At 40.2% G+C, this 13,789-nt stretch overlaps 1 protein-coding gene across 1 annotated transcript in view; it reads left to right on the forward strand.

Annotated features, from left to right (window-relative positions):
- Nucleotides 1–13,789, forward strand: part of Glg1 (golgi glycoprotein 1) — a 115,162-nt gene that overhangs the window by 57,104 nt on the left and 44,269 nt on the right. Inside the window, 5 exon segments of the mRNA XM_052727265.1 lie at nucleotides 1,441–1,477; nucleotides 1,480–1,526; nucleotides 7,498–7,713; nucleotides 11,645–11,848; nucleotides 13,138–13,209. Coding sequence (XP_052583225.1) covers nucleotides 1,441–1,477; nucleotides 1,480–1,526; nucleotides 7,498–7,713; nucleotides 11,645–11,848; nucleotides 13,138–13,209 — 576 coding nt within the window.

Genomic DNA, 13,789 nt, shown 5'->3' on the forward strand with positions numbered 1-13,789 from the left:
GAGAGATGGCTCAGAGGTTAAGAGCACCAACTGCTCTTCTGGAGGTCCTGCCGTTCAATTCCCAGCAACCATCTCACAACCATCTGTAGTGAGATCTGGCGCCTCTTCTGGCCTGCAGACATACATGCAGGCAGAACATGTATGCATAATAAATAAATAAATCTTTTTAAAAAAAGAATTAATGTCTGCTTATCAGTTGACAGCTTCTTCATTAAGATACCTATTGTGAGCCAAATGTGGTAGCATATGCCTTTGATCCTAGGAAACAGAGGCAGGTGGATCTCTATGAGGTAGAGGCCCAGCCTGGTTTACGTAGTGAGTTTCAGAATAGCCAGGCTGCACAGAGAAACCCTATCTCATAAAAACAAAAAATAAAAAGGAGGATATCTACTCTGTAGTAAGTAGCACCTTGAAAGGAGACAGGTATGCCGGGGTGGTAGTTAACTCAGCAGGTCAAACTCCCACACACATTGAAATCAATTAAAAAGCAAAGCCAAACAACTCTAAAGTAAACCATATAACGAAGGGTCAGTCAGTGTTTTCAAGGAATAAAGACAGATATTCCTGGAAACTAGAGTCTGAGCACTTCTCCTTAAGGTTGATCTGTGGAAAGCACTGTCCTGAGAATCCTCAGACAAACTCCACCACATCTGGAGCATTTGGGACAGACTTTTTAGAAGCAGATAGTTTCTCTAAAACTTCATCAGGGACTTTAGTATTTAAGTTTTTTGTTTTTTTCTTTATTTTTTGTTTAGTTATGGTTTGGTGTTTTGTTGTTATTTTTGGTTTTTCGAAACAGGGTTCTCTATGTAGCCCTCACTTTGCTGGAATTCACTCTATAGACCAGGCTGGCCCCGAACTCATAGAGATCCGCCTGCCTCTGCCTCCCGAGTGCTGGGAACTAAAGGTGTATGCCACCACCACCCAGCTAGTTTTTTTCTTGATACCACGTAGTTTAGAATTTTTTTAGTTTTACTTTTATTATGTCTGTGTGTGGGTTTGTGCATATGGGTGCAGTGTCCATGGAGGTCAGAAAAGCGGTGTCAGATCCCTGGAGCTGGAGTTGGAGGCCTCAGAACATGGGTTCTGGAAACTGAACTCTAGTCTTCTGCATGAGCAGTACATAGTCTTAACCACTGAGCTGTTTCTCTAGCCCATGTACCACGTAATTTTAATTCATAGTTTTAAAAACATGTCATTTAGGAGGAAAGCAAAAAGAATATCTGAATGGTGGGTGCTGCTTTAATTATGTTTGTATATATTTTGTGCTTTATCTGTGAATGTGATTGACTTTTGTGTATTACTGGAAATTGTAAAATATGCTTTATATGACTGTATAATTAGTTTTTGTCGTTTATAATAATCACTGATGACAAATTTCATGGTGTTCTAACCAGAGCATTTTTGTCTTATTTTGTTTTCTTCTTCTCTTGAACCCAGTTGTTGTGGAATTACAAGCTGAACCTCACTACTGATCCAAATTTGAATCTGTGGCCAGAGAGGTTTGCAAGTCAACTATATCAGAGGTAGAGTGTGAAATAATTTTGTGGATATTGTGATTTATAAGACAAAGTAGAATCTGTTGACCAACCTCTTATTGAGGGGATGACTCAATTGCTTTACTTTTCTTGGCGTTCTCATCTGCCTTGTTGTGGTACAAGAAGGATGTTTAACTAGACTTCTTTCTGTGACTCCCCACTGAAACAGTACGAGGAAATCAGGTTCTTTCTTAGTGATTCTCAGATAAACAGTACAGCTGCTGAGGTTATCAGAATAGATTTCTCCAGAAGCCTATAGACCTTCCTAAATGACTTGGCTATGCAGTTTGGGTTTGTTGAACACATGTATCAGAGAATAGGCATTAGTGTTTAAAAGGCTAATAATAATCAATGTTTATATAATTATAAATTGAGTATAAAGACAAAAACAATTAATAAAACTATATCTCACTGTTTGTTTTGAGATGGGATCTCACAATATAGCTTGGAACCCAGTATGTAGAACTCTGAAATCCATGTGCCTCTCTCTGAGATCCACCTGCCTCCGCTGCTGGGATTCAAGGTGTACACCACCACAGCTGGCTATGGGAAATTTCTTTTCAATTTCTATTAGAATTCAGAAAGATGCCGGGTGGTAGTGTCACATGCTTTTCATCATAGCACTTGGGAGACAGAGACAGGTGGATCTCTGTGAGTTCGAGGCCAGACTGGTCTACAGAGTGAGTTCCAGGACAGCCAGGACTATTTCACAGAGAAACCCTGTCTCAAAAAAACAAAAACCAACAACAACAAAAAAGATTTCAGAAAGAGATTTCTAACTAATGAAGTATGAGACTCAGAAAAAAAAAGGGGGGGGGGGAGTTTTTCCAATCTACAGTTATCTACTTAGGGTCTTGAAGCATAGTAAGTTGTCATCAAACTAACACATGAGAACTACTTTGTCCAGAGTGCTTGAGGAAGGCACTGTTTTCTCCAGATAAGCCCTTGGTTTATGGTCCTTGGGTTGCCATTTTGGAAGGCTGATACACCTTTCTTTCATCTTACCTTCTCATACTAGATCTGATATGCTATTGGTTTAAAACCATGGCTCTTCATTTGTACCTTGATGCTTAAAAACAGAGTAGAAATCATTGAAAATTTGTTTTTCAGTTTCTAGCTTTAATATTCTACATTTCAGAATCTCTTAGATAACTATAAGACTGAGTCTCCAATCTTAAAATATGAGGAGAAGTATTTGCTTAGTAATAGAAAGAATTCAAACAAAGAAATGCACTCAGGCTTGGCCAATAAATGTGTGTGTTCCAACTGTATTATAGATAGAGCTATTAGTTTTTAGTAAGTTGTTTTTTCTTTTTTGGATGCAATAAGGTATCTGTACATAGATGCAAACACATGCATACACATTTGTTTTGCCCCATTATGGGTCAGTATTAAGTATAAACTGCTTGATTGCCATATAGAAATCTAGTTGGATGCATATACATGTTCACCGAGATAATTTCCCTCCTTGAATTTGGCTGGTTTTCTTTCATTGTATTAGTAGCAGGGTCTCACCTTGTACACCCCTGACTCGCCTGGAGTTGCCTGTGAAAACCAGGCTGGCCTTGAATTCTGCTAGAATCAAAGGCATGCACCATCACACCTGACCCACCCAGTAAAGGCCTTTTGCTGTGGGATAATGCTTTTGTACACTGGTTTAATAAAACACTGATTGGCCAGTAGCCAGGCAGGAAGTATAGGTAAGATAAGCAGACAAGGAGAATTCTGGGGAGAGAAAGGCTGAGTGAGGAGACACCAGCCCACCATCCAGGGAGCAGCATGTAATGGCACACAGGTAAAGCCATGGGACACATGGCAACATACAGATTAACAGAAATGGACTGAGTTTAGGTGTAAGAGCTAGTCAGTAGTAAGCCTGAGTTAATGGCCAAGCAGTTATAATTAATCTAAGCCTCTGTGTGTTTACTTGGGTCTGAGCGGCTGTGGACCAGGCAGGACACAGGAAAACTTCTGACTACAGCCTTTTCTTTCTTTCTTTCTTTTTTTTTTTTTTAGAGTCAAAACACTTTATTCAGAGGCTCGGGGAAAGGGTGGAGAGGTCCATGCTGTCTGCTGTCTTCCGCAGATTAAAAAAATACCTTTTTGTTTTGTTAGCTTGGTTTGGTTTGGTTTGGTTTGGTTTTTCAAGACAGGGTTTCTCTGTAGTCCTTACTGTCCTGGTACTCATTTGTAGACCACGCTGGCCTTGAACTCAGAGATTGCCTGCCTCTGCCTCCTGAGTGCTGAGACTAAAGGTGAGTGCCACCATGTCTGGCAAATACCTTTTGTATAAAGATTTATTTTATGTGCATGGGGTTTGTTTTGTTTTGTTGCCTTTGTGTGTGTGTGTGTGTGTGTGTGCGCGCGCGTGCGCGTGTGTGTGCGCGCGCGGTGCGCGTGCGCGCCCATGCCCATTACCAGTGGAAAGAAGAAGAAAGTGTTGAATCCCCTGGAACTCAGGTGTTGTGAATCACCATTTGGGTGGTAAAAATTGAACCCATGTCCTCTGCAACAGTGTTCTTAATCATGGAGTCATCTCTCCAGCCCCTTAAGATTTATTATTTTATTTATTGATTGATTGGTATTTTCATGACAGGGTTTCTCTGTGTAGCCTTGGCTGTCCTGGAACTCTCTATGTAGACCAGGCTAGCCTCAAACTCATACAGATCCATCTGCCTCTGTCTCCTAAGCGCTGGAATTAAAGGTATATGCCACCACTGCCCAGCTCCTTGAGATTTATTATTATTATTATAATTATCATCATCATCATTGCTAAATTATATATATTGTTTGGGTATATGTATGTGAGTGCAGGTTCCCACAGAGGCCAGAGGTGTTGCCCAGAGTTGGAGTTATAGTTAGTTGTGAGCTGCCTTATATGGGTCCTCTGAAAGAGCAGTATGTGCTCTTAACTGCTGAGCCATCTCTCCAGCCCCCGGTTTCACTTTTCAGTGGCTGAATTTCTTCTCCTTGACTTCAGTTTGCTTCTTTAGCATTTGTGGTTTGGGATGACTTTGCAGAAGCATTAACCATATCAATTTACTCTGCCCACTGGATTGTATGTTCCCTCCCTAAATTTATTGTCACACCAAACAATTGCCTTTTCAGACCACAGGTTTTTGGTTTTTGGTTTGTTGTTGTTGGTTTGGGGGTGTGTGTGTGTGTGTGTGTGTGTGTGTTTTGGTAGGTGCCGGCATTGGATTTTTTTTTAATTTATTTTTTTATTTTAAACAGTAAAATATTTTCTCTGTAGAAAATAGTATAAATGATAACATTTCCCAATAAGCCCTTTTAAGCCAAATGATAGCTGAATTATACATACAGGATTTCCTGTGTAGCCCTGGCTATCCCAGAACTCACTCTGCATTCCAGGCTGGCCTTGAACTCAAGAGATCTGCCTGCCTCTGCCTCCTGAATGCTATGATTAAAGGCATGTACCACCACCTCCCAGAAAGACCATAGTTCTTGAGCTTGGTTTCTGTTAAGTTCAGAAATGTATGTCTAAATCCATAATTAATTGAGATCACTCTACATTATGTCTTCTCTCCTCTCCTTTGGCCATTAGGTTTATCCAGTGACAATAGTTTGCTGTGTAGATTGACCTTCAGATCTGCATGTTTTCCAGACCTACTGTTTAGATTCATGTTCACTCCATTCTTGCCTGGTTAAAATGACCCCTCTATTAGCTAAGGGTGTAGATGTTAACAACTCTTTTTACTCCATTTAGAAAAGAGTTCTTTGTAAGCACTTGAATGTGAATGTATTTTCTTTCAAGACATTGAGTTATTTCCTAGAAGACACTATAATCTGGGTAGAGTTCCTTTTGGGTGGTGTTTTTTGTTGTTATTTGTTTGTTTTGGTAGCAGTAGGAATTGAACTTTAGCTCTGGGTAGAGACGTGTGTCTAGAAATAAATCATGTTTTCTCTCTGGTTATTTCACACCACAACCAACACAGAAGACTTCTGATCAGATGTCTAGGGTTTCTCCCTGCACCAGTTAGGCACTTAGGTCATCAGCTTGCCTAGACTGGTTTCTTCTAATTTAATTCAGTTTTAACACTGCCCATCTGAGACAATGCCAGACCCCACAGTTGAGTGCTCACTCTTCAGGACCCTACTGTCACCCTTTAGATACCAGTCAGAAGTCCTAGATTGGGGGGGGGGGGGGGTAAGGGAGGTTGGACTTCTTTTCTCTCCTCCCCCCTTTCCTTATGTCCCTCCCTCCCTTTCAGAGGCAAAGTTTGACTATACAGTCAAGGCTCACTTATAACCCCAAATCATTCCTCCAGAGTTCCTAAGAGCTGTTACTATTTGCATTTACCACATTACATGGTCCTAGATGGTTTAACCAGTTATTCTGACCTGTTGAAAATTGAGGTCCAGGAGCTGGAGAGATGGCTCAGAAATTAAGAGCACTGACTGCTCTTCCAGAGGTCCTGAGTTCAATTCCAAGCAACCACATGATGGCTCATAACCCTCTATAATGAGATCTGGTGCCCTCTTTTGACATACAGGCATACATGCAGGGAGAATGCTGTTAAAATAAATAAATAAATCTTTTTAAAAAAAAAATTGAGGTCCAGCCGGGCATGGTGGTGCACACCTTTAATTTAGCACAGAGGCAAGTGGATCTCTGAGTACCCAGCATGGTGTACATAGTGAGTTCCAGGATAGCCTGGGCTCTGTAGAGAAACTCTGTCTAAAGTGGGGGAAAAAGGATTTCCGCAATCCTTTTTCGCCACTTTGAGTGGCGAATTGAGGAAAACACATTTACTGGCTTTCAAATGTAAATGACATTTGAAAGGATATAAATCATTGGTTCTAAATCTTCCTAAGGCTGCGACCCTTTAATACAGTTCCTCATGTTGTAGTGACCTCCAACCATAAAATTATTTTCATTGCTACTTCACAACTGCAATTTTACTACTGTTGTGAATTATAATGTAAATATTTGTGTTTTCTAATCGTTCTTAGGTGACCCTGTGAAAGAATCCTTCAACACCCACCCCAAGGAGTCAGACCCACAGGTTGCGAACCACTGGTAGATGGAGAGATACATTAAGTCAAGGTTTAGGAGAAAAGCCTCAAGCTCCATGCCCCTTTCCTGGTGCCCCACCCTCTAGGAATCTGCATGTCTAGCTATCTAGAAACTCTTAAACCTTGTTCTTCCGGTTTTTATGGAGACTTCAGTGTATATCCAATATTAAAGTGGGCGGGGAAATCAGCCAGGCCTGTCAGCATTCTTCTTGGCCTCTGCAGCATTCTATGATACTGACATGACCCCGTAGAATAAAAGAGTTCTCATGACCTACTGCCCCGGGAAGGATAGTTCAGGAGTTCAGAGAACGTAATAGCCATCTTCCAGTGTTGAAAGATGGGAAGTATTAGGGCTTTTATGACCTGAATCAGGAAAGAGAAATCCTAGTTTCTATAGCCTTACTTGGGCAAGGAAGTTATGAGGAACCATGGGTAAGAGCCAAATTCTATGTCTTTACCACATCATGAAATAACACTGTCTTTCCTTAAAACCAATGTATTTCTAAACATATTCTTTTGTTTTGTTTTGTTTTGTTTTTTGAGACAGTGTTTCTCTGTGTAGTTTTGGTGCCTATTCTGGATCTCGCTCTGTAGACCAGGCTGGCCTCGAACTCACAGAGTCTGCCTGGCTCTGCCTCCTGAGTGCTGGGACTAAAGGTGTGTGCCACCACCGCCCAGCACATCCTCTTTTTTGTCTCCTATGTAAAGAGCTTTTAATGTCTGAACTCAGGAGACAGAAGCAGGTGGATCTCTGAGTTGAAGGCTAGCCTGCTACACAGAGTCCCAGGCTAGTCAGGGCTGCATAGTGAGATATTATCTCCAGCAAAAACAATAACAAAATACCAGTGAATACAGTGATGGTTTGAATGTGGTTTCTTGATTTTTATATGTGTAAAGTAGCTACTTTTTTTTTTTAAAACAGATTAAAGAATGTGCTGAAGAACCAGTTGGTAAAGGTTACATGGTTTCCTGCTTGGTGGATCACCGAGGCAACATAACTGAGTATCAGTGTCACCAATACATTACCAAAATGACAGCTATCATTTTCAGTGACTACCGTTTGATTTGTGGCTTCATGGATGACTGCAAAAATGACATCAACATTTTGAAATGTGGCAGTATTCGTCTTGGTGAAAAGGTATCTACTACATTTACTTCTCCAATGAACCTATGAACTTGGTAAACGAAAACTATTGTGTGACTCACATGGGAGAAAAGTAGGACTTGAGGTGATCTGAAAGTTCAAATTAAAACAAACTTGTATAGACTTCCTATGATCCAAGACTGATTGACTTAGGACATTTTGTAGGTTTGCAACACAATATTTCAGCATTTATATTAGCTACTTTTCATGTTGCTGTAACAAAATACCTAACAGAAGCAACTTAAGGAAAGAAGGATGGATTTATTTGGGCTTCCTGAGCAGATCCAATACAGTGAGATCCTGAGCTGATTGGTCATATGCCACCCACTGTTCGGAAACAAAGACAATATCCTTCCTCCACTTTCTCCTTTGTTTTCAGTTCAGGACCTCTGCACCTTTTTCAAAGTAGTCTTCTTTGACTACTTTGAATTAAACAACTCTGGAAATATTCACAGACACACCCAGAGGTTTTTCTCTAAGTGACTCTAAAGCACAAAGTCAAGTTACCAGTTAGAATTCACCATCACATAACCTGCAGTGGTGGCGCACGCCTTCAATCCCAGTACTCGGGAGCCAGAGGCAGATGGATCTCTGTGAGTTTGAGGCCAGCCTGGTCTACAGAGTGAGTTCCAGGACAGCCAGGACTACACAGAGAAACTCTGTCTTAAGCCCCTCCACCCACCCCACCCCCAAAAAAGATTGATCATCACTGTATTCACTGTATTGTTTTCAGAAGTAGAAAAATTAAGACAGGTGAAGCTACTTCTCACTAGTCAGAAGAAGAAAAATGAACTGATTTTTCTTAATGAACTGATTAAACTGATTATAATAAAGACAGAAGAGAAATAACTATCATCTAGTTTCTTCTTCCTTAGTACAACCGATCTTACGTTTGAAATTATTAGTCCAATGGTTCTCAACCTTCCTAATGCTGTGACCCTTTAATACAGTTCCTCATGTTGTGATGACCTCCAACCATAAAGTTATTTTCGTTGCTACTTCATAACTGTAATTTTGCTACTGTTAATCATAACGTAAATATCTGATAGGTTGAGAACCGCTGTATTTGTCTGTAAACAGGTTGTCACAATGGACATTTGGTTCTGGACTTGTTTGTTCAGCAAAAATGAAAGAAATTTATGAAAAATAAGGAATGCAGTGGGAGAGATACTTAAAGACATGGCATCAGTTCTTATTGCTGTTTCTCATGGATTTGATTAGGACCTAAGATGGAGAAGAAAACACATTGTTTCTTTGTCCTCTTTGCTTACGATTTGCAAGTGGACCTTTTGTGTTAGGACCCTGTAGCTGAAATGAAGGATTTAATATTGAGCATTGTCTGCCTGTCAGCAAACCCTGGTGTTTCTTCACATCAGCACAGGTCCTGTTCCCTCTGTCAGTGTCTCGAAGTTGACCAGTGATAAAATTCCTGTTAACACTAAGTCAGCCTTAAAAGCTCTGTAATCGGGTTGGGAATTTAGCTCAGTGGTAGAGCACTTGCCTAGCCCTGGGTTCGATCCTCAGCTCAAAAAAAAAAACAAAAACAAAAACAAAAACAAAAACCAAAAAACTCTGTAATCTTGACATGAAGCTTTCAGATAACTAAGGAAAGGCTTGTTTAAGAAAGAATGCATTTGTCTTAACAGACTAGAAATGGCACAAATATATTTGAGACACCCTGATAATTTTAGGAAGCTGAAATTATCAGATGGGGATTATATCTGACTCAAAACCTCATTCATTATAAAATCTCCACACTAGTGCTCCTGACATACTTTTCAGGAATCTTGATACATTTTTACACTGTGTTCAGTGATCATACAATATCGTTCCCCTTTATGATAATTTTGCCTATTGCCTGTCTGAGCAAGAGCTGGTTAGTTTCCTCACCTGTCTGAATTACCAGTATGAAACCTGCTTTCATGCTGGTCAGTGGTGGTCTACTTGGGGGAGGAAGAGACAAGGGGATCTCTGTGAGTTCAAGGTTAGCCTGATCTACAGAGCAAGTTCCAGGACAGCCAAGGCTGTTGTTACTGTTACTGTCTCAAGAAACAAACAAACAAAGCAGGTGGCACATGCCTTTAATCCCAGCACTGGGAGGCAGAGGCAGGTGGATCTCTCTGAGTTCGAGGCCAGCCTGGTCTACAGAGCAAGATCTAGGACAGGCACCAAAACTACACAGAGAAACCCTGTCTCGAAAAAGAAAAAAAAAAAACAATACCAAAAACCTGCTTTCAGCTGCATGTTTCTAAGTCTGCAGTGGCTAGAACTGAAAGCCAACACAAATTGTTTATTCGGTTCTAATAAAATAACAAAGAATGCTTCCTTGAGCCTTCCAGGTGTAGTACACTTGTATCATTTTTATCTTTTTGTTGTTATTTTGGCTTGTTTGTTTGGAGACAAACAAATATGTATGTATGTATGTATGTAGCCTAGACTAGTTCCCCAAATGCTAGGATGATAGGTGTGAACTAACACACCCAATTCATTTTTATCTTTTGATATAGCTACCAGTTAAATGAAATTTCTGTTCATACCAGATCCATCTTCACATGCCAAGTTTTCTTATGCTTAAGGGACAGTGATACGGGCTCAGCCTACCTCATAGAAAAAGCATGTTCCTTCCTATGTAATTTCCTGTAGGGCCACGGGCATGTTTAATCCTCTAGGGCCAAACTTCAAACTTGCTGCCACTGAAACTGATCTAAGGATCAGAGAAGAAAGGATTCAGGGCTAATCTGTCCTCACCATTCCTCTGTATAAGTATGTAAAATAATATCATGATTTCAACTTTAGTGATTTTTTTCTCAAAATAAATTTTAGAACAAAGAAGATATATTATCAAAACCTTTTGAATTTTCTAAGTAAATGCCAGAATGAAAGGGCAGGTTTCCAGAAGTGAGAGTGTAAATGACTCACATCTTGAAGGAAAATGGCGTGTGGCTGATGAGACTGCTCAGTGTGGACCTGTGCTGCAGGGCCACTCCTCCTGCACGTTGTTAATGGTCTCATTTCAGTATTTCCTGCTGTTAATCAGTTACTTCAAATAGTTCAGTCTTTCCTTCAGTCCACTGAAGTAGTCACAGGAACCATCAGAAACTTCAAACTGGAGAATGGTTGATACCAAGGAAAAGTGCAGCTCTTCTTTACTGTCTGAAATTAGTGTTATTGTTGTTGGTTGAAGGACAGGGAATGAAGGGAAGAAAAAAAATATCCACCAGACTTCTAAATGCTTATCAAGACAGTGAATATTTTCAGATAGACTTTTTTCTAATATATGGTTATATAAGAAAATATTATATAATTAATAAAATTTTATTGGAATTTAAAAGCATTCCCTGCTCTTGCAGAGGAACAAAATTCTTAGGACTTCAGGGCTGGAGAGATAACTTTGGTTAAGAGCTCTTGCTGTCCTTGCAGAAGACCAGAATTCAATTCCCAACACCTGTGTTAGGCAGTTCTCAAGCACCTGTAATTCCAGCTCCAGGGGATCTGATGCCTTCTTTTGGCCTCCACAGGAACCCATACACATGTGCAAATACAATGCACACATATAAATAAATAAAACTTTTTTAAAAATCTAAAGAATAATTCCCAAGAATCCTATTTTCCATTTGTAACATTGTGTGTGTGTGTGTGTGTGTGTGTGTGTGTGTGTGTGTGTGTGTGTGTAAGAGACACGGCCAGGAGGCTTTGGATCTCCTGGAGCTGGAGTTCTGAGCAGTTGTGAGTCGTCAACATAAGTGATAGGAAATGAACCCAGATCGTCTGCTGGACCAGAATGTGCTTCTTAACTGCTGAGCCATCTCTCCAGTCTCTCTACACACACACACACACACACACACACACACCTTTTTTTTTTATAGAACAAATGTTTATTTGATCCCTATATTGTAAAAGTTTTCAAATATCCTTGCTATTTTAGGATGCACATTCACAAGGTGAGGTGGTGTCATGTTTGGAAAAGGGCCTGGTGAAAGAAGCAGAAGAAAAAGAGCCCAAGATTCAAGTCTCTGAACTCTGCAAGAAAGCCATTCTCCGGGTGGCTGAGCTGTCCTCGGATGACTTTCATTTAGACCGGCATTTGTATTTTGCTTGCCGAGATGATCGGGAACGCTTTTGTGAAAATGTGAGTCACTATGAAGCTGTTTTTCCTTTCTTTTTTTAAATATCTGTAGTACTGTATTCCAGAATGAACTACACCATCACAAACAGGCACAAATAGAAAAGCCACTGAAGTAGAAGATAGAATTGGTCCCAAGGTACAAAAAATAGTATTGGATGCTCAGTTTTGAAGAAATAACATCTAATAAGTTTGTTTCTGACAGTTTGAACACATTTTTTCTACTTTCACGTTTTAATTTGAGGGTTTTTTTTTTTTTTCTTTTGTTTTGTTGGTTTGGTTTGGTTTTTTTGTTTTTTAAAGACAGGGTCTCTCTACATAGCCCTGGCTATTCTGGAAGTCACTATGTTAGCCGAGGCTGGTATCAAACTCACAGAGATCCATCTGCCTCTACCTTCCATCTCTGCCTTCCAAGTGCTAGGATTAAAGGCACGGGCTACTGTTCTTGAAAACCTATTTTATCTGCAGTGAGTTGGTGGTGAGTGCCTTTATTCCCAGCACTCAGGAGGCAGAGGCAGGTGCATCTTCTCTCTGAGTTGAGGCCAACTTGGTTTATAGAATGGCTTCCAGGACAGCCATGTAGAGAGACCCTATCTCAAAAAATCAAAAGGAAAATCTATTTTATCTATAAGAATCTTTGTTCACCAGGAAGTCCTATTCATGTCTGATAGCTAAACCTCTGATACATTACATTTTTATGTGGTTTTGATTAAGGTCATTAAAATAGATGGTGGCCAGGGACAGGTGGATCTTATGAGTTCAAGGCCAGCCTGGTCTATAGAGTTTCAGGACAGCTAGAGCTGCACAGAGAAATAATGTCTAAAAACAAACAAAAAGTTATCTAACTTTAAAGCCTTATCCTTGGATAGAGCTTGCTGATTCGTGAGATACCTTTCAGTCCCTGTCCATCTACATTTCCTTCCTGCTTTCCTTCCTTTTTTTTTTCTTTCCTTTGCTGCTGCTGCTGCTGTGTGTGTGCTCACGCGCACTGAGGATTGAATGCAGTCCCATATACATGCTAGACCCCTAAGCTTTGTACATATTTCACTGATCTCTTTTCTGACTCAAAAAAGGACTGAGTGACCTGTATGCCCTCCCTTTCTTCCTGCCATTTTGAATTTTTAGTGTTAACTATCAGAGTCACCGATTATAAAGTTTTACTGACTCAGGTATCAAATTGTAAGAGATTCACTTGAGTTTTCTATTAACGTGTCTTCAAGGTTCTGTGTAAGACTGGGTATATCATAGCATAACTACTTAGCTAATAGTAATGATGTGTATGTTTTATCTTACAGACACAAGCTGGTGAAGGAAGAGTGTATAAATGTCTTTTTAACCATAAATTTGAAGAATCCATGAGTGAAAAGGTACCACTTTGAAGGGAACTATTGTTCATAAAGCTTCAACAAACAAACTCTTTATTGTTTCATTTTTGGTTTAGGTGTGGGTGATTGTTTCTGGAACATAGTCTCATACCCCAGACTGTCCTCAAACTCAGTATGGAGCCAAGGGTAACATTGAAGTCCTGATTTCTTTCTTTTACCTCCCAAGTACTGAGATTAGCATGTGCCACCACTCCTGGCTTTCATAACCCTCTCTTACACAGTTGTCTTGTAGTCTTTCCAAAGGGTTGATTTCAAAACACCACCCACACACTCAGATACCAAATATCAAAAATGGCATAGTGGTACATCAAAACCTATGCACAGTCTGCTGTGAACTTTAAGTGTCTAGATTGCTTAAAATACCTCACATGCCGAATGGTAGTGGTGCACACCTTCAATCCCAGCACTTGGGAGGCAGAGGCAGATGGATCTCCAAGTTTGAAGCCAGCCTGGTCTACAGAGTGAGTTCCAGGACAGCCAGGGCTACACAGATGGACCCTGTCTTGAGAATCCAAAATATGTTTGTGTGTATAATATATGTACATACATATCTCACCCACTG

Source organism: Peromyscus californicus, unplaced genomic scaffold (assembly GCF_007827085.1).
Source record: "Peromyscus californicus insignis strain IS unplaced genomic scaffold, ASM782708v3 Scaffold_8__1_contigs__length_139910024, whole genome shotgun sequence".
Classification (NCBI taxonomy): Eukaryota; Metazoa; Chordata; class Mammalia; order Rodentia; family Cricetidae; genus Peromyscus; species Peromyscus californicus.